The following is a 27,894-nucleotide window of genomic DNA, read 5'->3' as shown; positions in this document are numbered from 1 at the left end:
GAAGGTCAGAAAGAGCTTCCTAGGGTATCCCATTGTTCTGTAGCAAGACCAAGGAGCTCTGGATGGGATGGAAAAAAGAGTGGAAGGTGGAGAATCCAATTTGAGCTCTTTCAGAACATCAGCAATAAAAAAAAGTGGACAGAACCAAGCTTAAAAGGTCTGTGGATAGAAGGATCAGCACCAAAATCCAGACTCTCAGGGCGGCCAAGGTGACTAATCTCGGCAAGGGACTAGTCTCGGCTGGATCCAAAATAGAAGCAGTGTCAGGAGACAAGAGAGGCATAATATCTGAAGGGCCACTACTGCAATCAAGGTCTGCCACTGTCGGACGAGAGAGTTCTCGAATAGGAAGCTCTGCTACCAGTACCACAGGCTGAGAAAGACCTGACACGCCCGCCAGCTGAATCAAACATATGCAGGTAAGGCTAATCTCAGTTAGGGCACTGGTCTTTGACCTGAGGGCTACCGCGTGAGTGGACTGCTGGGCACGGTGGACCACTGGTCTGACCCAGCAACGGCAATTCTTATGTTCTTATGAGTCTGAAGAATACACTTTCCAGTGAAGCGGAATAAAATCTGGTAAACAGTCATATCAGGCAACCATGACAAGGCACTGTTGAGGTACACGCGCCATGTCAAAAATGTCCCAAAACTCAGAACACAGGCGCTTGGTGCCAGACTCCAGAATGGATTCTGGGAGAGATTTTTTTCCGAAGACACAGACCCAGGCTGGCTCCCCAGTGCTAGAGTACCCAGAGGAGGCAAAGTCCGAAGCTCCTGCCCCCTCCCCCAGTTAAACTACAGATCGTGGTACACGGTCACCGATCCAGCGCCAATCTGACACAATGAATGCACACATTCCATCCCAAATGAGTTTTAAGCAAATCGAGGGGTACTGAGGCAGAAATAAAACTTTGAAAAAAAGTTCAATGAAATCCAAGATGGCTGTTGCCAGTCAATTCACACAAAAAACAAACAAAACCTGAAAATTAAAAAATAGTGATTTGGGGTCTGGGGAGGTGGGGGACCTAAACCCTACCTCAGAAACTGTGAAAAACAACTTTAAATGCATTCAGCAAGCTACCTCCAAAGTTCCCATAGGAAATAATGGAGGATTACATACAATTCTGCAGTGCCTTGCCTGTTGGCAATTTTAATAACAGCTGTATGGAGAGAAAGGATTTTCTGTCTCAGAAACTTCTCCAAATGACCAGAGTTGAAGATCTTCAGACTGCCAGTCAGCTGGACACCGACTATGACTCCGCCCCCAAGGATCCTACCCACGCGTTTGGGGGCGGGAAAGGCAGCCTGCGCTTTGAAACCTGGGTGGGTTTCACTCCAGACGCATACAGCCTGTGCTAAAAACCCTTGGCAAGATCAGTGGGTTAGCAAACTCCTAGGGGTAAGACCCTGAGTTTAGTAAGGGTGGCACACAGCAGGCTGGCTCCACAGATCCACCAGAGTTTATCTGTGAAGCAGCAGTCCGGCACCGCGTGACTGCATCATTTCCTCCGATAGGAGACCACTGAGAAGGGGTCTCAAGGCACTGAAGCCACCGAAAAATGAACTTTAAGTGAACCCCTCCCAAAACACAAAACAAGAAAAAGAAGCAGAGCAACTGCAAAAGACTTCTGCACGGATTGCTTGCAGAAATTGTAACTGGATATGTTTTCTAGCTCTCAAGCTAAGGGAGTGGAGCATGCGTTCAGAAAAGTGTTTGGATTTCTGCAACTCCCGGATTGCAGGTTGGAATTGAACACCAAGCGCATGGAATCCAGAAGGGACGTAACAGAATTGGTTCTGGAGGTTGTACATATCACAGAACAGAGACAGTAAATTGTACCGAGCCTAAAGCAAGGAAAAAAACACATAAGTCCTGAAGAAAAGGAGAGAGAGATGAAAGATATTGTAGACATTTTTGAATACCTCAAAGATATATAAAAATCTTTTTTGGTGCAAATAAATTTCTAGAATGATGGGAGAGAGAATCAGGAGTAGCATTAGAAGATATTTATGCAAGGAAAGGATGATAAAGGCATGAAATAGCCTCCCAGTCAAGGCTAAAACAATGACTGTAATCTAGAATGGGATACGTGCAAAATATCCCCAGATGAAAAGTAGAGAAAAACGAACATCAACTATTGTCTTTCACATTCTAAAAAGAAACAAATCAGGTTGACTAAATGTATCTTACTCTTGTTATTTGCCACTACAGTATATTCTACGTTTCTAGTGTGACATCAATGAATATAACAACTTTTGCTTTGGTTTTAAGGCAATTTAACATAGTGCTCACCTTGCACTCAAAAAATAACATATTCCTCCCCCAACCCCCCTCAAAAAAAGTGAGCTGGAAATTAAACTATAGGGAAATACAATGTGAAAATTAATGGATTGTGCATACTGAACTTCATTTTGACATGGCAAGACACAGCATTTTCTTCTAACCCAACTTCATAAACCCAATTGTCAGCAAGGAGAATACCCTTTAAACTTAACAAAAGAATCTCCAATATGACCACCTATTAACTACCTTACAAACCACCCCACCCTCAACAACCCGCTAAATGTTCATAAGACCTACAACTTACCTCTCTAGCTAATCATTGTAACTCTATTTTTAAATTAACCTTTTGTAATCCGCCTTGAACCGCAAGGTAATGGCGGAATAAAAATCCCTAATGTAATGTAATGTAATGTAATGTAATGTAATGTAACTTGTTCTCTAACAAGGCTGATGATTGCAAATACATTTGATGACCAGGTCTCCAGGTAAAATTGAAGTGTTAAATGTCAAAAGCGACTTATTTTACCCTACAGGTCATGTCTCACATTCAATTATGGTTTATTTTTTATTAGTCACATTTTTCACATACCTGGCCGATTCCCAACCAATCAGCAAGGTCTCTAGCATTTGCCAAGGCTGTGGATAGACCAACTACTCTTACAGTCTTTTCAGTATGAGAAGAAATGAAATTGGTTCGAGACACAATGACCTCAAGCACTGGGCCTCTCTCGTCCCCTAGGAAAAGCAGAATGTGCATTAATCATACAGTGAGGTCAAATGTCAAAACACCAAGCGAAGAAGCGGCGCCTCCCAGTTCAACATCTGTGGCTACGGCAGAGATGCTCACCTAGCAGATGGATCTCGTCTATGATGAGAATGGAAACTTTCTGAACATAGCTCCTGTTCTGCCAACTTCTGCTGACACCATCCCATTTCTCTGGGGTAGTAACGATAAGATCGGCTTGGGCAATAGCTCTCATGTCAGGAGTCACATCACCAGTCAACTCTACGACTCTAAAATTGGCAGAAAAAGTTTGCTGTCATGTAGTATTCAAAATGCCAGCTATCACACATAAGGCATCCCCAGGGGACAAGAGTGGATGATATTTACAGCAACATCACTCAGGAAATGTCAGCGTCAACCACATCTTTTCCCACAAGCAGCGGCAGGCATGAGGCCAAAGGCCCTGGCGTGATCTATGATCTTTCATTCTTTCTGGTCACTGAATCCACAACTAGGGGGAAGCCTTAAAAGTCTAAAGATTTTATAATATTGCTAAATGATTTTGTGGAATAAAATGAAATCTATTCGGTCAGTTCAGGGTTAATGGAGAAGTAGAAATAAAGTTTTTCTTTTTGGGTGTAGAGTGCTTTGTTTTTGTCAAGGACATCTATGTTGTTCCCCCTAAGTATGGTTTCAGGTTCAGGTTTATTAAAATTTGATATACCGCTATATCAAAATTCAAAGCGGTTTTACAATATATGTAAAGATTTAAAGAGGGATGACAAAACAACATCAAAGACAACCACATAAGAGCTACAGACGGACAATAACATACTGGGACGAGAGGTGACTGGGCAGAACCACACTGTTAGAAAGAAAAAGAAGAAAAAAGGAAAACAGAGAAGGGAGGGAAGCAGCCAAAGGAAGTGCTAACGAAGACTTAAAAGTCCTTAAAGGATGATCATAAATCAAATGCATCTTAGAAAAGGAATGATTTTAAGCTGTGTACGATCAGTAGGCGTTCTCTTTTATCCCTAAAGGACTCACAATCTACTACTATTACTACTATTAACTATTTCTATAGCACTACCAGACATACGCAGCACTGCACAGAGTCACAAGGAAGACGGTCCCTACTCTAAACAGACAAACAGGATGTCATGGATACAGTTAAGGGGAACGGTTAACCAGCTGGCTGGGTTGATGGGCAGTGGGGTGTAGGATTATGGACTGAAGGCTAGATCAAAAAGGTGGGTTTTCAGTCTGCTTTTGAACAAGGGAAGGGGCTTGGTGGACAAACTTGGGTAATTTATTCCAGGCATAGGGGGCAGCTAGATGAAAGGAACAAAGTCTGGAATTGGCAGTGGAGGAGAAGGGTATTGCTAAGAGTGACTTAGTTGAGGAATGGAGCTCTCTGGGTATAAGGAGAGAGGAGAGAGAAGCGAGAAGAGATATTGAGGGGCAGCAGAATGAACACACTTGTAAGTCAGCAATAGGAGTTTGAACTGTATGCGAAGGCAGATAGGGAGCCAGTGAAGTGACTTAAGGAGAGGGGTGACATGAGCGTAGCGAGGTTGGTAGAAGAAGAGTCGTATCTGAGGCAATGGAGGTTTAGGTGACTTGCCCAAGATCACAGTTAGCCCCTGTTGGAGTTGAACCGAGTTTCCTTGGTTCTCAGTCTACTGCTCTCACTATAAGCCTATGTAAATTTTTAAGCAACTAACTATGGTTGTTTTGCTTTTCACATAACCATATCTATATGACATCTTTCTTTCTGAGACCTACATTATACATGTGCTAAACTATAGCCCCGCGTGGCTCTGACATTTGTGAAGTAGAGTAGACGACTGTGTATTGGTTTGTGGCCACAGCAGTTGCAAGGCCCTGTAGAATGGTCCGATTAGGCACCAGATTTGGAATGACCTTCCTATGTAAATGAAAAATTATCATGAATGTCATAAGACGTATTTATTTCATAAATTTTTGATTAAATGTTAATTTTTTTTCTTCCTTCACCTGTAATATTCCTTATTGTATGCAGCTCTGGACTCTTATTAGAGGAGAAAGAAGTCTATAAGTGTTGAATTTGATTAAGTTAGTTCAGAACAGAGAGGAGACCATGAGGACGACCGAATGGAACACAAAGTAGAGAAAGTCCCACTGATCCACAAAGGTCAGCAGAAAGACATAGGGATGGAGGTAAGCAAGGGACAGAATAGACTGGTGCCGGGGCTGTGCATAGAGGTGACATTCGGATTCCCATGCTTCCAGGAATATTTTTTTAGATCTCTGCTAGAAGTTTCAAGTTTATTTAGGATTTGATAAAATCTCTTTTTACATAGATTACAAAGCGATGAACAATAAAAAATGAGGGAGACAAACAATTTGGGGGGGGGGAATCACAGACGTACTTTCTACGAGAGGGAAATGGAGGGAGGAACTACAATTTAGTATCGGAAAGAGAACAGAGAAGGGAAAAAAACAGAAGGGCATTTGCTTGATCAATGTTTGCCTGCTTCAAGTAGAAGTTTTATATTATTCATTTAATATCTCCTCAGCGAGGATACCCATATGACATGTATCTCATTTTTATAGGGATGACATGTTAGTATCATAATACGAATGGATTTGACAAAATGGAGCAGGGAAACCAGTTATTTACAATGTCCAGTGTGACACGGACAAGAGGACATAGACTGAAGCTGAAGGGGGACAGGTCCAGGATGAATATCAGGAAGTTCTGTTTCACGCAACGAGTGGTGGACTCCTGGAATGCTCTCCCAGAGGAAGTAATTGCAGAATCCACCGTTCTAGGATTTAAGGGTAAACTAGATGCACATCTCCTTAAGAGTGGCATAGAGTGATACGGGTATGGGTAAATTAGATGCACATCTCCCTTGAGAAGCAAACAGTGATATGGGGACTAAAACTATGCCAGGGTACACCTGGCAGGGCCTCCGCGTGTGCGGACACCGGACTTGATGGACCCAGGGTCTGATCCGAAGATGGCAATTCTTATGTCATTTTGTAAAAATAAAGCCCCCCAACAGAAAATCAAATCTGATTTGTAAGAACATATTCACAGAAACTACTAAAAGTAATGATTAATTCAGCTTAAAACTGTGCAAACCCAGCTAGAGTTAAAAGTTTTAATTGCATGGCTATTTCAGGGAATAAAAAAAAAAAAAAAAAAATGTTATGCTTCTGAAACACTGTAAAAAATGTACACACTACTCTATGACTTTAGAAAACCCCCCAGAAAATGCATTCCTTTCATTTTGTGATTTATTTAGAAATTAATATTTTGCAGATTTTCTAGAACGAAGCTATTACAGAGACTAATTGTCTCAATGAGTTCATCTCCTTTTGGACTAAGACAAACCTCTTTCCAGCCATTGCTTACGTCTTCATGCAATAAATATATTGGCACTTGGTGAATCTGAGCTGTCATTTTAAAAAGGCTTTATTTCTTGGGAATTCATACAGCCATATACATGACCTGAAATTTCAGTGTCCACGGGGTTCGAAGGTTATTACAATTTCAGAAACACAAAGAGGCAGCGGTGTCCACAAACAGTGACCCAAATGAAGCAGACCAGATTTTAATTTAATATTCTTGTATTTATTGATTTGTTATACATAGTAACATAGCAAATGACGGCAGACAAAGACCTGAATGGTCCATCCAGTCTGCCCATAAGTTATACCCATTAAAAAATACATGATTCATTTTAATTTGTGTATACATGATTTAACAGCCTTACCCCTGATGCAGTCTACTGGGGAGAAACAAGGCCACTTCGGGCTATTCGATTGAAATGAATAGGATTTTCTTTACACCTACTGGTCAGCTTTATTTGGTTTATTACAATTTCAGGTATGCTCTTGCAGTTTCTGAACTGTCACCTCCTCTTTGAGAAGCTGTTATAGAAATAATTCAGGACACATTTCTCCTGGCAGTGAATTAAGATTTTAAAGCAATGCATTAAGGACAAAAGCTATGATTCGGAAGATCACTATAAGATCTGAAATAATGAGATCACATTGTCACAAACAAAACAGATAATGTAATAAGTACTTTTCTTTTTTTTTTTTTTTAAGAAAAAAATTTCAAACTGGTAGCGCTATTCTGATTGACAGGAACATCTAATCCCATGTGTATTTATTTTTATTTATTTACATTTTGTTAACATCTTTTTAAAATTATAGCTCAAGGTACATTATATTTCCTCATCTTCAGGAGCAGTAGAATGCCTTTTTGTTTGTGGAGGCCAAGCTCCAGCATCTCTCCTTATCTACCACTGTCTTAGGCCCCCCACAAACTATGACCAGCATCCTTCCTTCCTCTGAATCCTCTCCATCAGTGTCCAGCATTTCTCTCCTCCTCTTCTTTTCATCTCTACCCCCCATGGTGTTCAGTATGAGGGCTGCTGCAAAGTACTCAGCCCAACCAAGAAGAGAATGACACTTTTCATTTCAATGATATGAAATGAAACTTTTCAGCAGCCCATCATATTTCTTTCTCTCCCTACCTCTCAAACCTTCCCTCCTACCTCCCAGGTTGCTTAGCATTTCTTCCTTCTCCTCACATCCCATGGTCTCCCCTCCCTCCACAGTCACCCTAATATCCCCCCATGGTCTTCAGTGCTTCTACCACCTCCCCTGACCCTCTGTGACATGTTTAGTATCTCACGTCTCTCCCCTGGGACAGTGCTATTACAACCGGCACAACACAAAAAGCATAGAGGCCAATGGGTCTTGAGCTGGAAGTTTGGAGGGGGAGGGAGCAGCCAAGCCTTGCTCAAGGCCCTGCATTCACTGGGCTTGATACTTTGGGTGCTGTGCCGGTTGGAGTATCACAGTCCTGGGAGAGAGAGTTAAGGTGCTAATCACATTGGCAGGGGCAGGGAAGGCAGAGTTAAGGTCAGTTTTGCAGATGCTATGGTACTTGTGGCTACACAGCTCCTAAACCTATGTTTGTCCCTGGAGAGCTTACAACTTAAGTTTGTGTCTGAGGTAATAGAAAGTCAAGTGACTTGACCAAGGTTACAAGGAGGCCCAGTGGATTTTGAACCAGGCTTCCCTGGTTCTCAACCTGATGCTCTAACCACTGTACTATGCAGTAGCTTTGTATTCAAACCAGTTGCCATTAACTCTTCCAGTAGGTTGTTTGCTGGGAAATGCTTGTCTCTATTGGCTATTACTTGATTAATAGAAAAATACAATTCTCCCTCTGTATTCGCTGTGATAGGGGATTAACAGAAACGCAAATACAGAAAAACTGCGAATAACTTTTTCATATGTTATTCGCTGTTTTCTATTATAAACCATCGTGGATATGGTGAAACCGCAAATAACATGCCTGTTCCTGAAGTAGAGGCAAAACACAGTGAACAAAGTACTGGGAATCAGCGATTTTCTCTGTAAACGCTTGGAATCAGCGATTTCTCTATGCAAGCTGATGTCATTTTGGGGGAGGAGCCAGCAAGCTAAAAACCATGAATAATCAAAACCGCGAATATGGAGGGAGAAGTGTAAACCTTATTAACTCTAACTCTCAAACTCTTGCTTTCTAGTTTTCATTTTTTGGCATGGATGTTGCACTGTTGAGTATATGTATCCTCAGACAAGACAAGAAAAGACTCATACTTTTTGCCGAGCTTCTCTTCAATTCTAACTTTCCAGTCTTCCATTCTTTCACGCACCAGCGCCTTAAGTGGAGCAATATACACAGCCTAAACAAAGTAAAACAGATAAAAATCATGCTTGCAAGTCAGTGTCTAATCATAATTGTACATGAAATATTGTAGCTATTAAAGAACTGGATTAAAGAGACGGAAAACATATGGCAAAGTGTGAAGAGTTCACAAGGAGCTTTGCTTACACAATATTTAAAGTTGAGCATCTTTTGCTCCAGAATTTAATACACCTCACATTTTGATGGGAAAACTTCTTAACACTTGTCCAAAATAGCATTTACCTTCTGCCTAATCCTTAAATCTACTCCCTTAGGGCAAAATTACACAAGCCTCTTGAAGAAATCCTTCTCATAATCCCTTCTGGGCAATTTTTTTTCTCTACTGTAATTTGTATTAAGGCCAAACTCTTTGGGCATAAAACAAACCATTTCAAAACTGTGCAAGCAACTTAAATAGTTGAACTTTCTAATTTTATTTCTTGCTTTAGTGAAGGGCATTAGGACTTATCAAAAAGTTCGTTTTCAAAAACTCAGTACATAAGAACATAATAGTCACAGGGTCAGACCAAAGGTCCATTTAGCTCAAAATCCGGTTTTGAACAGTGGCCAATTCAGATCATTAATATCTAGCAGAATCCTAAAACGTAGCCAATATCCCATGATGCTCACTCCCAGGGATCAAACTTTTTTTTTAACCCATCTATACAAACTGCTTTTACAGTGTTTCACTAATGATTCAGATTAAATTTAAACCAAACTAACTTTTCAGCTATAAGTTCTTTATTTTTGATTTAGCTCATACTTTTTTTTTTTTTAAATCAGTAACTTAAGGCAAATTACATACAGGTACAATAAGTAGTTTCTTGTTTCTGGACTTACAATCTAAAGTAATACATGTTACATAGAAACATAATGGCAGATAAAAGCCAAATGGCCTATCCAGTCTGAAAATCTGCAGCATCCACTATCTCCTCTTCTCTCTAATAGATCCCATATATCTGTCCCATGTTTTCTTGAATTCAGTCTTTATCTCCACTTTTACCGGGAGACTATTCCACACATCTACCATCCTTTGAGCTGCAGCACCATCCACTAATATCTTTCTTCTTCACATCTGATATGATAGCTTAGGGATCTGCTAAGCTATGATCTTCTCAGGTATTTTCACCTTCACATGGCTAGGATCACTAAGCTCTCATGGTAGGAACCCCCACAACCAAAAGGAAGTGGCTGTGGCTCACCCGTTAAAAGCCCTGTGCTTATCTTCCAGAGGTCATTGGTTCAAATTCCAGTACATATTTTAATTGTGGCATTCTACCTTGCAGGTGCACCTTGATGATCTCACAATGAGGTCAGCATTGTACAGTTGCACACCTCCATTTGTAAAGAAGTAGAAGCCTTGCTAAGGTCTGTATCTGGGGGGTTTCTTTTTCTGTTTTTAAGCTTTTGCAAATGAAGTTATGTATGCAATCTATATTTTTTTTTCATGTGCTTTCTTTGTTTTCAAGAATGAGCTGATTGGAGCACTGTTTAGTCAGAAAAAGAGGGTTAATGGATCTTTTTTCCTCTAATTAGCAAATAGCATTGCTGTTTGTCTACAAAAATAGAAGGTTTTGCATGTAAATAATGTGTTCTGATGTGCCCTGTTTATGTGGTGCCTTATTAAATGTATTTTGAACTTAATAAAGCAAAAATAAAAACCCAGAGAGCTATTTAGCAGATCGCATTAAGGACGTACAACTGTGCCTACGTTTCATCTATAGAACTCAGGTCTATCTGAAGCCCAAACTATGCTGAAATGTAGACTTCCTTTACAATGCCTATAGGATCTAGTTTTATAATTTCTATGCAACTTGCTAGCTCACTGTGTAGAACACTGGTTAACCCTACAGCCTTCTACCCTAATGTTGCTGGTTTGAATCCCAGTCACTCTCTCTGATGGAAGAGAAATAAATACAAGCATTAAACAGGTCCAACTCCCAGTATTACAATTATAATGAAAACACCATAAAATCTCCATTCTAATAACATCATAATAATAAAATATGATATCATTAAGGACATTGTTTGGACATTTAACTCTCACCTAAAACCTGATTCTCTAAAGGATGCCTAGAAAGTTAGACGTCTAAACAGTGCTGAGTGCGATTCTTTAAAGGACGCCACTCTTGGACATCCAAATGGCGCCTAACTTTAGATGTGCTTTGCAGAATCAGAGCTATCATGTCTTAACTTCATTCCATGGCCTCTAACCTTGGAGTTCCTTTCAATTTAAAGAGACTCGCCTCATGTGTATTTATGCCATGTAGGTATTTAAACGTCTCTATCATATCTCCCATCTCATGTCTTTCCTCCAAAATATAAACATTGAGATCTTTAAATCTGTCCCTGTATGCCTTATGACCCAGACCACCAACCATTTTAGCAGCCTTCCTCTGAACCTTCCCAATATGCCCCCTCTGAAATCCTAATCAAACTATATTTTGTAATTTCTGGACCTTTCATCTAAAAAGTCCCCTCTGAAAATTCTTAATAAACTGTATATTGTAATATTTGCTGTATTTTTTTGTAACATTCGCTGCATTTTTGTAACATTCGCTGTATTCTTTGCAATTCGCGACATCTCTCAAACAGGTCCTCTCGGGAATTTTCTTAACAAACTGTTTATTTTATTTTTCGCTTTCTTAAAGTTTCTGTACTCTGTATTTCTTCTGACTATCTGCATATTGTAACTCGATGAATGTCCAGCTTTCTTGACTGTAAACCGCCTAAAAGTCGCAAGATTGTGGCGGTATAGAAGAATAAAGTTATTATTATTATTACTCCATCCTGTTTCTATCTTTTTGAAGGTGCCAGTTAAACACTAACTCCGAAATTCTGTATATGGTGCCTTAAGTAAATCTTTTGAATATATTGTTATTAAGCTTTGGAAAGAGCTTTGGAATTAAGAAAAATCTCATACTATTTTATTTTTGGGAACGTTAAAAAAAACCCTCATTATTTGTAATAAATAATATAAAAATGAAGAGGAAATTTAGCTGTAATTAAGTGTTGTTATATGCCTATAATCTAGTATAGTATAAGTTTTTAGCGTAAATAGGTGATTGTGCATACATACAGCCCAACCAACTTCCTAAATTCTGAGTGTTATTTTGCACTGTAGCTGAAAAGAGTGTTATTTTATTTTGCAAAGTGCCAATTTGCAGAATTGTAATGCTATGTTTTGACATTGTTTTAGATCATTGATTGAACCGTGGAACTCCGAGCCGTCATAGAAACATGACAGCAGATAAAGGCCAAATGGCCCATCTAGTCTGCCCATCCGCAGAAAGAGATAATGATTACTGCGGATGGGCACACTAGATGGGTCATTTGGCCTTTATTTGCCGTCATGTTCCTATGTTTCAAACTTTCAGCATGGAAATTTTGAGACCAAAGATGCAGCAAAGTCTGGGAGGCCTCAATGTCAACTCCTGAAATTGTTAACCATGTCCATGACCTGATTTGGGCATATCGGTGAAAATAGACTAAAACAATTGTTGTGATACTACAGATATCTAGGGAATGTGCTGGGTGTAAAATCCATGAGCAGCTGTGTATGCATAAGCTGTCAGCTAAGTGGGTGCCCAAATATTTGAATGCTGACAAGAAACAATGTCGAGTAGACACTTCCACTGCCCATCAACCTGGCCAGCAGATTAATCATTCCCTTAACTGTATCAAGTTTCAAGTTTTATTTTAATTTGATGAGTCACTTAATTTAATTTTTACTAAGCGAGTTACAACGGGGAAAAACCCCCCCACAACATTTATTTTAACATAATGCTTAAAATTTTTTAAAACAATAGTTAAGATCAACAGACATACAGACCAATCGAAACACTAGGAAAAAAGAAAAAGGGCAGAACTACAATTCAATAGTTTTAGGGTACAGAAGAGAACCATAAATGAAAAAAAGCATTAGGAGGGAGTAGGTGAAAACCTGGAAGGTAATGTAAATTTTTTTGAACATAATTTATAGATTAAAGGCATCTTTAAAAAGAAAGCTTTTTAAATTACTTTTAAAATGACTCAAATTATTTTCCTCTCTCCAAAGTTGTGGAGCCATCACCGAGAACATATCTTGTCGTCGAGTTCCAATAATTTTCAGGGAAGGAACCACTAAGAGTTTTTGGTTAGTAGACTGAAGGGAATGCGATGTACTATAAGGAATAAGTGCTTTATTGATAAATTGGGGTTCGTTAGTATCAAGGGTTTTGAATACTAATAATAAAATTTTAAAAGTGATGCGGTGATTAATGGGAAGCCAGTGAGATTTGATCAGAAAAGGATCATATTTTTTACCATTATGAATAAGTTTAACGGCGGTGTTCTGGATGATTTGTAATTGTCTCTTTTCCTTTTGTGTAATATTTATTAATAATGAGTTACAAATCAAGTTTGGCAATAATTAAAGAATGAATTAGTATATTTAGAAACTTAGAGATTGACCGGATCATTCGTAATCTGTAAAAGCAAGATTTTACGATGTTTCTTATATGCTCATGGTAAGAAAATTTCTTATCTATGGCATCTTATTTGTGTGTCTTGTCTGTTTAGATTGTAAGCTCCTTTGAGCAGGGACTGTCTTCTTCGTGACTCTGTACAATGCTGCGTAGTAGTAGTATCAGGAAGGTGTTATAATGCAGAATACTACTGTAACTTACTATGCCAATTAAAGGAGGCATTGAAAGAAATAATAAGAGTCAAACTGCGGAAAGGAGTTCTCTTTTTGCAATACAATGGTTGGGCATAGACCATACACCCTACCTGCCAGATCTTGCTCCATCTGACTATTTTCTGTTTTCAAACTTTAAAAAGAGTGAATCGGAGGTGACTGCAGCAGCGGAATAGTATTTCAGTGACCAGACATCAGAGTACTTTTTGGAAGGGTTACAGAAACTTCAGACATGATGTACCAAGTGTGTTGAACTTAGGGGTGAACATGTGGAATAACTTGTAAGTTTCAAGGCTCCATGTCATTCCCTTCTTAGTTTAGCTGAGAACTTTTCAGCATCCCCTCGTAACTGTTACAGCAATTAACAGCTCATAACTGATACTAAGGCCACAGATCAGATCGGATCTGTGAGCGATCCGATCCGTGGCCGGAGGCTGATTCACGAATCATCCTCATGCAAATCAGGACGATCGGAATCACGCCCTCAACCGACCGCCTGGATCACTCTACAGCGATCCTGATGCATATGGCATACGCTGGCCTCTGTGCCCGGCAGAGCAGGAAATTTTACTTTTTTTTTCTTCTTAAGCGTGTGGTTTTAACCCGCTTTAAACCGGTGGGTTAAAACCACAGGCTTGCACTGCGGGGAAGGGCAGGAGACTCGGGGCAGAGAGCAGGGCGGCAGAAGGGAGGGCAGTCGGAAAGGACCTGAGCGACTGGTCCTCAGCAGTTGCTTATTTTTGATCGGTCAGCCCCAGTTGGTGTCCCTCATTTTTTTAGTGAATCGCTGCCTACCTACATTTGAATGCCGTGCCCCTTAATTTGCATGCGCGGATCGGAGGATGATCAGGACAGAGGTTAGTGAATTGGGTCAGAGGGAAATAGGGTCGCAAAGGGGTCAGAACTTGATCGGTGGGCTTAGTGAATATAGCCCAAAGTGAAAGCTACGCACTCAACTTGGAAAGTGCAATTCTATGAAAAGTATATGCCAATTGCAGTGCGCAAATTTGAAAAGAGGGTATGGCAGGGGCGGGGCGTGAGCATTCCTATTAAGTTAAGCATGATGTTACAGAATATGTCCAATCCATGCACAATTTAGGCATGGGCATTTAAGCCTGGACATAGCTGGCCTAAATAGATGCATCTTAAAAGTTATGTGACACACAAGTGCTTATCTCTGGAATGCATTACCCAGAAGTTGTGGTAAGAGCAGGTAGCGTCACTGGTTTTAAGAAGGGTTTGGATAATTTCCTGGAGGAAATGTCCATAGTCTGTTATTGAGAAAGATGAGGGAAGCCACTGATTGCCCTGGATCGGTAACATGGAATGTTGCTACTCTTTGGGTTTTGGCCAGATAATAGTGTCCTGGATTGGCCACCGTGAGAATGGGCTTCTAGGCTTGATGGACCGTTGGTCTGACCCAGTAAGGCTATTCTTATGTTATGTTCAAAAAGTATGTGCATCTTGTGGAATTACATTAAGCATTGTTCTAGTTAGCACAGAATTTTTGGGGTGATATATATGTATACAATCAGGATCTAAGTAAATAGATCCTTTGTATATGTCAAGCTAGGATGAACCCACTGCATTGTAAGTATATCAAGTTGTAGCTAGATCTTCTGTATATGTTGAGTAAGGATGAAAACATATTACTGTAAATATGTCATTATGTAACCTGTTTACTGTACATAACATAACATAATTCTTCTATACCGCCAACAATCAAATAACTTCTAGGTGGTTTAGACAGAAGAGAAACTGGACAATCAGCAAAGTACAAAGTATTGAGAATAAAAGTACAACATGTTATCTAAAGCAGTGGTTCCCAACCCTGTCCACCAGGCCAATCAGTTTTTCAGGCTAGCCCTAATGAATATGCATGAGAGAGATTTGCATATAATGGAAGTGACAGGCATGCAAATCTATATAAAGTATGTTATATGTGTTGACCTGTAACCTGTTCTGAGCTGATTGGGGAGAACGGGATAAAAAACAAAATAAATAAATAAAATCACATGAAGTACATGAATGCAGGCTAAGTCCCTAAGTTGAGAATGTTAGAACGCTTTTGTTTCGCTCCATGGTGCGGCTGCACATCAAAATACTGTGTGCAGTTCTGGTCTCTACATCTCAAAAAAGAGAGAGCAGAATTATAAAAGATACAGAGACAAAAGGGATGGACAACTTCCATATGAGGAAAGGCTAAAGTGGCGAGGGTTCTTCAGCTTAGAGATGACTCAGGGGCGATAGAATACTGAGTGGAGTGGAGCAGGTAGATGTGAATCACGGGTTCACTCTTTCCAAAAATACTAAGACTAGGGGGCATATGATCTAACTGCTAAGTAGTAGATTTAAAAGCGAAGAAAATATTTCTTCACTTAATGGGCAATTAAACTCTGGAATTCATTGCCGGAGAATATAATCAAAGCCTAACTAAGAGGCCCATACACGGTTGATAGATTAGGTCTCACTTCCAATTTAACACAGATAATAATCATAACATACATAGGTGGAAATATTAAAAAACTCCCATGGATAGACGTGTGTAAAGATATGAAGGGGGTGTGGTTTGGAAGGACCTTAAAAACAAATGCCTGTTTTCTATTTGCAATCTAAATTACATGTCAGCAGCTCTGTATGAAAAACGTGATTTTTAGTAACAATCTACACGTCACACAGGAGTGTACCTAGGAAAAGGCAGCATCTTACATACTGCAGTGAGCAGTACATCAATACATCCATTGTACAACTAAACAAGCCAGACTAGTACAGATCAATCCAAAGAGAATACTGTGTCTTTCGAACACGCAGAACATCTTTGCCTACTATGGAATATGTCATCACAAACTAACCCCTCCCCGTTTTACAAAACTCTAGTGTGGTTTTTAGCCACGGTGGTAACAGCTCAGAGGCTCATAAAATTTTGTGCTTTGGAGCTGTTACCACCACAGCCGGCGCTAAAAACACTCTACGGTTTTGTAAAAGGGGGATAAAATAGAAATACGTAGACAAAGGTTAAACTGAACCACCAAGAAGCTGGACTCTGCACACCACAGAAACAGTGACGCACGTCCCCTAAAGCAAAACAAACATATATATATAAATTTTTTTTCTACCTTGTCTTCTCTAGATTCTGCTTTCTGGTTTCGTGCACGAATGTCCCTATCAGTTTGACCACTTAACCAACCTAAGTTAAGTACTTTTAAGTATTATTAACATACAGTAAACCTTGCTAAAAAGTTTGAAAAATTAAGAATACTTATCTAATAGGACCCGGTGAAGATATGGTACGTGAAGCCGGATACAGTGAATGCACTCTGAGTATCACGGTGGTACCTCTGAGGGTCGGTTACCACTGAAATTCATTTTGACTAACCTGTTGAGAAGTGTGAGTTACAGGAAGGGATATAGAGGATATACCCTTCTCTCATTTATATAATCCTAATACATGTGCCACATGCATAAAAACACAAGACTTGGAATACTAACATGAAAGAAATAAAAAGTGCATTAATCTCCTAAAAAACTGAATATGTAAAAATGAATAATAGAAGGGAGAAAAAGATATATCTCTCCCATGTAATAATGATTTATGGTTCATCAAGGGTGCATTTAAATCAATAGAGGAAAATACAGATAAATACATATACCATACCTTCAACAGAACACTTATATTAGGGTCACACAAGCTTATTATTATTTTTTTTTAATTGAGTCATTTTGTGTTCTGTATATTTATAAAGTTTTGTTGACTTCTGATACAGACTGACGGCCGAAACACAGCCATGTTGAATCTTCTACAAACACCTTCTACACTTGTTTGTGAATAAAGACTGTGATTTAGATTTTGTTGAATCCTGACTTTCTGCATGTTCTACTTCTTGCTTTTTCCCATTATGATAGCCGTGGGACACACACTCCTTTGGTCCCCTTGACTCATCTATAGGAATAACAGCTGCAAATATACATGGACAATATGTTTGAAAACTGGCCTCACCATGGCAGTACAAAGTTTCCATGTATTCTACACACTGGATGACTTTTTGAAAATTGTTTCCTCCAGGTGGATAGTTTGGGCAGGTATTCATTTGCCTTTTGTATTGATCAAGATTGCAATGTAAAACAACTAAACATATTTCTGCAAACCTTAGACGATGGGTACTTATTGAAGATCCTGAATATGGCCAACTCTGCTGCTACTGTTTTTCCAGAGCCTGTTGGAGCTCCGAGAAGTACATTGGAGTCAGTGTGGTAGACTGTGTGAAATATCTGCGTCTGGACAGGATTGAAATGAGTAAATTTGTACAAAGCTTCATATTTTCGATGTCCTAAAGCTGTCACAGGCAACGGCTGAAGATCCAGAAGTTCTAGAATTAAATAATATATAGTTAGTGGTAAATAAATTAAAAGCTTCATCTGTGTAAAACCTGTTTTGTTTTGTTTTTCCAGATGGGACTTGAACATGAACCTACATCCATATCCAAGTGCTTTCCACCTACTGGAGGCCAATTATGATATTTTTATTGTGAGACTCAGCCTTGGATCATACAAAATCTGGTGACCCGACATAAGTGTGCCGGACATTGGCACACCAACAATCCCACCTAGGACTAATGTGCGCCGCCATTTCTGCCGGTTTCAGGCCTTCAGGTTTGTGCTCTGAGGGTGTGTGTGTGTTGGGGGGGAACCCCCCACTACACTTAGAAGTCCTGGCGCTCCCATTGGGGTGTGTGTGTGTAAATCCCCCCACTACACTGAAAACTCCCGTTCTCCTTTCTTTGGGAGTTTTCAATGTAGTGGGGGGGGGGTTTTCCCACCCCAACTCCCCCACCCCCAATATGAGCGCCAGAACTTCTAAGTGTACTGGGGAGTGGGGTTCCCCTTAGAGTGTAAACCTGAAGGTCTGAAACTGGCAGCACGCATTAGTCCTGTGCGCAAATGTTGCCGCAGATTTGTCGGCGCGCCAATGTCCGGCGCACTTTAGTTATGGTACCCAAAATCTAGAGCATCACATGAGCAAGTCTCTTTTTTTAAGACTAGTTTATCAAGCATTCAGGCCTAGATTCTACAAATGGCATCTAACTCCTGGGTGCCGTTCAACGCAGTTCTCAATCAGCTGCTAGGTTCATAGACAAAACCGTGGAAGACAAAGGTGCGCGCCAACAACTGAGCGCAAGACGGAGGTGCGTGCCGAAGAAAATGACAGTTTTTAGGGGCTCCGACGGGGGTTTTTGTTGGGGAGCCCCACCACTTTACTTAATACAGATCGCGGCGGCGTTGTGGGTGGTTTGGGGGGTTGTAACTCCCTTCATTATACTGTAAACTTAACTTTTTCCCTGTTTTTAGGGAAAAAGTGAAGTTTTCAGTAAAATGTGGGGGGTTATAACTCCCCACAACGCGGCGCGATCTGTTTAAAGTAAAGTGGGGGGTTCCCCCCCATCCCCCCGTCGGAGCCCCTAAAAACAGTTATTTTCTTTGGCACGCGCCTCCGCGCTGCGCTTAGTTGTCAGCGCGCGCCTTTGTCTTCCACGGTTTTGACCTGACATCAGGTACCATTTACAGAATCATGTTAGGCACTGAATCCTTAGGCACACTGCTAATTAGGCTAGAGTTTTCCTGACCTAAATGAATGCACCTAAGTCAGTCCACTCCTACACTATGCCCCAAATCCATCCCTAACCACACCTACTTGATGTTAGGTGCCATGAGATAGACATCTACCTCAAAGTGGTTTTTAATGGTGCTTTCAATTGTCAGCGCTGATTAAGTCAATTAAAAAATTAAGTTAGCCGCACTGATCTAGGTGTCTAACAGTAGGCGGCTATTATAGAATCAGGGCCTCAGTGCATACTATAATACAGTGCACATGCAATTTTGCATGTTTAAGTTACATAACCCTGCAAACTTAGACTGTGAGCCCTATAAGTCAGAAAAATAACTACAATGCCCTGCTTCAATTGCTTTTGAGCTTACAGGTGGTATATATAAGAAATTAAAATAAATAAATGGGAATCAAATTGGGTTGTGCTAGATCTAACCCTTTTCCATTCTCTAAGGAAGGGACAATGGCCCAGATTCACTAACCTGCCCGATCGGGCCCGATCCGGGCAGGTCCGACAAATTCAGGAAAGAAAAATATGCAGATAGGGGTGATGAGAGGAACGCCCCCATCTGCCTGCATGGATCGCTGTTGTGCGATCTGCGCGCATGCACAGATCATCTGTAGATGGTCTGTGGATGCCCGTCAGAGCTGCAATCTTTTTTTTTTTTTTTTTTTACTGGATCTCTGGGTCGGCTTTTTAATTTTTCTTTTGTCCATGGTTTTAACCTGCTAGAAGCCTGTGGGTTAAAACCACGGGCTAGCACTGCGGGGGCAGGCAGATCGGGGCAACGGGAGGCAGATCTGGACTGACAGGGCAGAGAGCAGGGCAGCAGAAGTCAGGGCAGCCGGAAAGGCCTTGAGCGACTGGTCTCCAGCAGTCGCTTCTTTTGTGATTGGCCAGCCCAGTCGGTGTGCCTGAAAAATGTTGGGTTCGCTGCCGGGTTGGGGTCGTAAACCAATTGGTACACGATTGGTTTGCTTAGTGAATCTAGCCCAATGATTGCACTTTGTAGTCACACGTTTGTATTCCAAGAACTCAAATTACACATATTACTTAACAAATAGTGTAAACTACAATATAATGAATTTAATATGAACTAAAAAAGCAATGAAAACTCTACATATTTTGTGCTTTACTTCTTCTGTTTAGACTATATAAATTGGTCTTTACATGGGGGTCTTTTCATACTAATCTAATACTTATGAATTGACTTTCCAAATCTGTAGTATAACCCAAGAACAAGTATCAACAATCTAAAACAAGATAATAAACTCAAAGACACAGTAGTGCCCCCTAGGCCTGGAATAAATTACCCTAGTCTGTCCATCAAGCTCCTTCCCTTCCCTTGTTTAAAAGCAGACTGAAAACCCACCTTTTTGATATAGCCTTCAATCCATAACCCTATTCCTCTGCCCTCCAACCCAGTCCGCTGATTAACTGTTTCCCTTAACTGTATCCATGACATCCTGTTTGTCTGTCTTTGCCTGTTTAGATTGTAAGCTCTTTTGAACAGGGACTGTTTTCTTACTCTCTATGACTCTGTGCAGCGCTGCGTGCGTCTGGTAGCGCTATAGAAATAATTAATAGTAGTAGTGGTAGTAGTATATAGTTTCTGACAAAGCACCAGTTCCTATCTACATCTCAGCAAGCTCTGAGAATAAGAAAGTCTTAAGTGTTTTCTGAAACACCAAAATATTTTTCCTGGTGCAAGGCTGTGGGTACATGATTTCACTCTACTATGCCATCACCAAGAATGTTCGGTTACCGCTAATCCCTCAGCCGAGCAGAAGTCATCCATGTACAGTAGGGTTTGTTTAGAAAACCCTAAAGTTCGAAAAACTGTGCAAATTGAAGTTTTTCCCATTAATTTGATTGTGCTTGATCAGAAAATAATTTTTAAAAAATTTTTTAAGATTATCCTGGGGTCCCTCGAAGTCATTGATTACATAAAGCTTCGGTTCTCATAAAATTTGCTATTATTTTTACTTAATAGAGCAAATTTCTTGATTATAGCAACAACTTATATTTTCATACTCAGCAACTATACATTGCTAAAAATACATTTGATGCAAAAAATCTAACAGTATTTTATTGAATGAACCTTCAATATCTTCACTTTATTGTGGAAAAATAACAGAAATTTAACATACTTTGCTAATAGCTAAACACATACATTTTGGTGTAGTCATCTATCAATGACGTTCCAAATACTCAAGCATCCAGGGACAGATTCTATAAACAGGTGTCCTGATTGTAGGCAGTGGTAGACATCCTACTGCTGTCTAGCAGCCAATCGGGATGCACGTTTTTAAGAAACCTGAGGTAGGGTGCCTACACTGTAGGCATTTGTCGCGGTTGAGGGAGACGCGTCGGGACACTTAAGCTCGCCCAAGGCTGGGCATGGGCGTGGTTTTGCCCAGAAGTGGCCTACATTTATATAAGAATTTATATAAGAATTGCCGCTGCTGGGTCAGACCAGCAGTCCATCGTGCCTAGCCCTACCTGTGTACATTCTGATTTAGCAGGAACTTGTCTAACTTTGACTTGAATCCCTGGAGGGTGTTTTCCCCTATGACAGACTCCGGAAGAGAGTTAGGTTTTCTACCACTCTCTGGGTGAAGAAGAACTTCCTTACGTTCGTACGGAATCTATCCCCTTTCAATTTTAAAGAATGCCCTCTCATTCTCCCTACCTTGGAGAGGGTGAACAACCTGTCCTTATCTACTAAGTCTATTCCCTTCAGTACCTTGAATGTTTCAATCATGTCCCCTCTCAATCTCCTCTGTTCAAGGGAGAAAAGGCCCAGTTTCTCTAATCTTTCAGTGTAGGGCAACTCCCCCCTTAACCATTTTAGTTGCTCTTCTCTGGACCCTTTCGAGTAGTACCGGGTCCTTCTTCATGTAAGGTGACCAGTGCTGGACGCAGTACTCCAGGTTAGGGTGCACCATGGCCGTTGAGCTGATTGCGGTAAGGGAATCCCCCTGCCACAATCAGCTGAGTGGCTGAAGCAGGGAACCCCCCTCCCCTGGCAGAAGGAATGCCCACTCCATCCTGCTGCCACCTGCCTGGAACTTCTCAACCCCTTCCCCCCCCCACAAACTGGTAATAACCCCTCCAGACCCTCTCACCAAACCTGTAGAGCCCCTGGCATCCCCTGTACTTTTCCAGAAGAAAGTCCATCCAGAGGGATGCTTACACCCTCCAGCCAGCAGGCCTGTCACTCCAAAATGGCAGGCCTTCCCCTTTTTGTTGCATTCTGGGATGCACTGGGAAGGGAACTAAGGCCCTGATTGGCTCAGATGCCTCAGGCTCCTTAGGTCTCCTTCTCAGTGCATCCTGGAATACAGTGGGAGTGGCCTAAGACTCAGATTGGCCAGATACCTAAGGACCTTTAATCTTAACATAAGTATGAAGTAGTCACCACAAAGCCTGTTGACCTCACTAGCCTTAGCTAGGGTCAGCGTTCATGACTCCACAATAAGAGAGAGACTGAACAAAAATTGGATTCATTGAAGAGTAAAAATGCAGAAACTACTGCTATACAAGAGTAACATCAGTGCTCATCTAACATTTATAAAAATATACCTGGATGATCCCCCAAGTCTTTTGGGATAATGTTCTATAAACAGACTAGTGGAACTCTTTGAATAACACAGGTCCTATTAGGGTTGATGTAAAGCAAATACTGCATTCCACAATAAGATCATCGTACAAACAATCAAAACTGGCGGTGGTAGTGTGATGGTATGGTGCAACCAGTTATTGAGTTTATAGACAGTTACTTTTTTATATGGGTGACACAGGTATTAGATAACATTGTTCTTTAAATAAATGACATCATAATTTATAAACTTCTGTATACCCAATTTTATATTTTGTTCAAAGATCATCAACCATTTAATGTGACTTATATGTAACAATTGGGGAAATCAGGAGGGGACAAAATATTTTTTACATCACTGTATTCCCTCAGTGTTGGCAGGAGGGGAGGTGTTCCTATTTCACTGGTACCATAAAATGGCTCCTCAGGAACAAATAGCTTATGATTGCAATGAAAGATTAGGTTATTACCTTGATAATCTTCTTTCTTGTAGATGTGTCTAGTAGTCCTGAACACTAGGGTTATCTATCTGAACCTGCAAGTTGTTTGCAGAATGTCAGTCATCTTTCAACTCTGCTTCCTTCCCAGATTGCTGCTCCTGCCCCCTCAGATGTCGGATTGAGTCTCAGCCCCTGGAAAATTTCATGCCATATCAGGGGAAGGACCATGCAGCTGGTCCACTATTAAGCCCGGCCAATCCGGGATGGAGCCATACAGCCTGCGCTCAAACTCCTAATAAATCAGAGATGTAAACAGCTCCTTAGGTGATGACCCCTGAGCTCCAAAAATATTACAGAAGGCTGGCTAGCCAGGTGTCCCCGAGGGCTGATCCTGCTAGCAGAAGACTTCCACCATGTGAGTCTGCATCTTTTGCCAGGCAGTGGTCCCAACAAGGGGGAACCTCTGGGCACTGAGTCTCAAATGTAAAAAAAGAAAAAAAAAGCAAACCACAGAGCAAATCATAAATACATTTGAACAACTTTCTTGCAGAAGAAAAACAGGGACAGGAGCAGCTATCTGGGGAGGAGGAGCTGAAAGATGACTAACATCATTCTGCAAGCAACTTGCGGGTTCTGATTGATAACCGTAGCATTCAGGACTACTAGACACATTGCACTAGAAAATGCAATTATTCCTTTATTTCAGGAATTATCCTGTAACTACTCAGAAAAAGCGGTATATCATGTCCCATCCCCATGTGATACTAAGTTACCACATAAGAGTGACCCCCAATGGTAATTAAAAAGTAGTAAAATGTGACTCATTATTGCAGCTTCCAGGAAAGGAAGAATTCTTGAGATATAATGCACTTCAGTTGTTCACTTCTGTTTGAAAAAGTACCTGTGTGAGGAGGATGCCTCTCTGGCAGAATGAGGTGTTGGAAGTTGATGATGCATACAGCCTCTGCACCTAACCATCTGTCAGATACAGCTCGGATGTAGTATTGGGAAGGCAAAGGCTCAAAGATCGGTATTGTGAATACCAGCAACTGAGCTTCCTTAGTCACTACCTAATAAAACAGAATTTAGAATAATTTGATTGTCCTGATTTGTACCCGATTTCTACTTGCCTTAAGCTAAAACTAGAAAAGGCATGAGACAAATGCAAACAAACAACACACAATGAACTTTTACGTGTGCAGTAAGGCAAACAGCACAGAGGAAAGACATTTGAAACTGTATTTTTGTTTTCCACAACTGTATTACATAATAAATTTACATATAGCAATTTCTGCCCCCTCCTCCCCCCACCTTTTTTGAAGCCGCGTTAGGCTTTTTTATTGCCGGCCGTAGCGTATTAGCTCCGACACTCATAAGAATTCTATGAGCAGCGAAGCTAATACCATCTTGGCCAGCAATAAAAAAGCCTAACACAGCTTTGTAAAAGGGGGAGAGGGGGTTAGTGTGCATAGACATTTTAAAATCTAAAAATGTGAATGGAAATGAAATCTTCACCCAGAGTCTGACTAAAAGTAAAACTACAGACATACGAAGCAGTTTTCACATTTTTACCCATGTCAGCAGGACAATTTTATAAAAGGACATTTGTGTAGGTATAGCATACTTCTCCCGTGGAAATCCTTTTAAAATTATTCTCCTTATGTACAAATTCAAATATCTTAAAAATACTATCTCAGTAAAATCCATAGAAAACATAGAAAAATGATGACAGATCAAGGCCAAATGGCCCATCAAGTTTGCCCATCCACAGTAACCATTATCTCTTTCTCTCTCCGAGAGATCCCACGTGCCTATCCCAGGCCCTCCTGAGTTCAGACAATCTCTATTTCTACCATCTCTTCCGGGAGACTGTTCCACACATCTACCACCCTTTCTGTAAAAAAGTATTTCCTCAGATTACTCCAGAGCCAATCACCTCTTAACTTCATCCTATGCCCTCTCTTTGCAGAGTTTCCTTTCAAATGAAAGAGACTCGACTCATGCACATTTACATTATGTAGGTATTTAAACGTCTGTATCATATCTCCCCTTTCCCGCCTTTCCTCCAAAGTATACAGACTGAGATCTTTAAGTCTGTCCCCATATTCCTTATCACGAAGACCACACACCATTTTAGTAGCCTTCCTCTGGACCAACTCTATCCTTTTTATATATTTTTGAAGTTGCGGCCTCCAGAATTGTACACAATATTCTAAATGAGATCTCACCAAAGTCTTATACAGAGACATCAATACCTCCTTTTTCCTACTGGCCATACCTCTCCCTATGCAACCTAGCATCCTTCTAGCTTTCACTATCACCTTTTCAACCTGTTTGGCCACCTTAAGATCATCACATACAATCACACCCACGTCCGGCTCTTCCGTCGTGCACATAATTTCTTCACCCCCTAAAATGTACTGTTCCCTCTGGTTTTTGCAGCCCAAATGCATGATCTTGCATTTCTTATCATTAAATTTTAGCTGCCAAATTTCAGACCATTCTTTAAGCTTCGCCAGGTCTTTCTTCATGTTATTCACCCCATCATGGGTCTCTACTCTTGCAGATTTTGGTATCATCCGCAAAGAGGCAAATCTTACCCAACAACTCTTCAGCAATATCATTTATAAAAATGTTAAAAAGAACAGGCCCAAGAACAGAACTTTAAGGCACAATACTGGTAACATCCCTTACCACAGAGCGATCTCCATTGATCACTACCCTCTGTCGCCTTCCACTCAACCAGTTCCAATAACTATTCTTTCCATAGCTCAAATATACAACTCTTATAACCCAAACCACATCCTTCTATTTCTCCAGTTATATGGAGAGGAATTTTCTAAAAAAATAAAACCAAAAACCCATCTAAGTCCAACTTGGACATTTCCAGCTGAACATCCAAAGCTGGAGGAACAAAAATGGCCATTTTCGAATGGCAAACTGCTGGATGTCCAAATATAATTTTTTTTTTTTAAACCATCTACTTAGACGTTTTGGCCACCGGGATGTCTAACTTTATACCCCATTTTCGATTAGAAAAACATCCACACTAAAAACATCCTAATCCTGACCATTTGGACGTGGGTGGGGCCAGCATAGTAATGGATTGGTCACATAGACATCCCAACAGATCATTGGGACACCTTAGAGGGCACTATTGTGAACATCACATAAAGGGTGCCAGCTGTATATCTCACCATAACCCCCTTAAAATTTAAGGTGAGCCCCCCAAAAACCCACTATACCCTCTTGTCTCCCACCCCAATAGTACTTATGGCTGCAGGTAGCACCTATATGGCAGTATAGTAGGTTTTGGGTGGGCTCACACGTTCTACCATAAATGTTAGAGTGGTTTATGGGCCTGGGTCCTGCTCTCTAAGGTTCACTAGCCCACCAACCAGGCTACTTAAGACACCTTTGTGCAGCTCTACTAGGTTTCTCCATTAAAGATGTTGCTGTTTTAGAGACAGGTATGTACCTTTCTGTTCTCATTTTTGTGTGGTGGAAGGGGGGTCAGCGGGGGTGTCTTACCATGATGCATGCAGTGGAAATCTGGTCAGTTTGGGCACCTTTGTGGCACTTAGACCCTTCTAAAAGAGGTCTAGTTGCAAACATCTAAGTTCCGTCCAGGATGTCTTGAAAAAAATGTTTTATTATCGCTGCACGATGTCCATGTCTAACCCGCCCTTAGGCACGCCCAAAGCCCACCTACACCACGCTCATCTCATGCTCTGGACGCACAAAGACTGGGGCACCTTGCTAGACATCCAGAAAGGCAGTTTTGATTATCGACACTTGGACGTCCTGGCAATTAGAATGTCCAAATGATGATTAAGGATGCTTTCGGGATGTCTGTGTTTTTTGATTGTGAGCCTGATATTCAGTGAATATCAAACTGAAGAATCTCTTCAGTAGTTCACTATTAACTTTATTAGCATCCACATTACTTCTTTTTTGTCTCTGTCCTAGTTTTCATTAATATACCTTACCAACTTAACTCATTTTTCCTTTATTTTGTCCTAAGAACCCTTCATGCTTTCATCAAGCTTACCAGATATAAAGTCCTTTTCTAGTATTTTATGAAAGCTAGCTAAGCTTTTTGCCCTTATGTTTTCAAGTTTCAAGTTTTTATTAGTATTTGATGGATCGCTTATTTAATTTACTAAGCGATATAAAAACAGGGTTGTGGATACAGAAAAAGTAACTTCAAACTTACAAAATAAGACTAACATGAATCTTGGAAGATAGGGGGAAAAGTTACAATTCCTTGTTAGAGTGAAAAATCAGGAGGGGAGTAAACGAGAGGGAGGGTGAAATAAAAAAAACAACAAACCCCCCCTCCCCCATAGACCAGGTTATTGGTCAATAAATGAAAGGCTGAATGCATCTTTAAAAAGATAAGCTTTTAAGATTTTTTCATTCACTTACCTACATTTGGCATTCAGTTTTACTTTCCTAATATAGGGATCCTTTTAAGTGATTTAGCACGCACTAAATGCTAAGGCATCCATTATATTCTGTGGGCGCCTTAGCATTTACCGTGCGCTGAATGGGTTTGTGCAACTTAATAAAAAGATCCCATAACGATTTGTCACTCTTCTAATTTAGCCTACCAATTTCTTTTGCATAGATCTTCCTACTCTGCAAGCTCCTCCCTAGGTTTTTGAATTTTAGGTAGATGTTACACCTAAGCCAGCACAGCTCCCCAAACTATAAATATATTTCATGTATTAAACCATGCTGCATGATGATCTCTGGACCTTAGTTGACATCTGTTGTAACATTAAAAGCACAATCCCCATTTCTAGCAGTGCATTTAATATG

The 27,894-nt window shown here is 40.6% G+C and overlaps 1 protein-coding gene across 3 annotated transcripts in view; it reads right to left on the bottom strand.

Moving 5' to 3' along the window:
- ASCC3 (activating signal cointegrator 1 complex subunit 3) overlaps positions 1–27,894 on the bottom strand; it is a 938,401-nt gene that overhangs the window by 282,767 nt on the left and 627,740 nt on the right. For all 3 annotated transcript variants that reach the window (XM_033936490.1, XM_033936487.1, XM_033936488.1), the window contains exons 24-28: positions 23,972–24,140; positions 17,573–17,793; positions 8,661–8,746; positions 3,135–3,301; positions 2,877–3,022 (exon numbers count right to left, since the gene is read on the bottom strand). In XM_033936490.1, the coding sequence (XP_033792381.1) occupies positions 2,877–3,022; positions 3,135–3,301; positions 8,661–8,746; positions 17,573–17,793; positions 23,972–24,140 (789 nt within the window). The remainder of the gene's footprint in view (positions 1–2,876; positions 3,023–3,134; positions 3,302–8,660; positions 8,747–17,572; positions 17,794–23,971; positions 24,141–27,894) is intronic.

This window comes from Geotrypetes seraphini, chromosome 3 (assembly GCF_902459505.1).
Source record: "Geotrypetes seraphini chromosome 3, aGeoSer1.1, whole genome shotgun sequence".
Lineage (NCBI taxonomy): Eukaryota > Metazoa > Chordata > Amphibia > Gymnophiona > Dermophiidae > Geotrypetes > Geotrypetes seraphini.
This window is presented reverse-complemented; position numbering and strand designations above follow the sequence as displayed.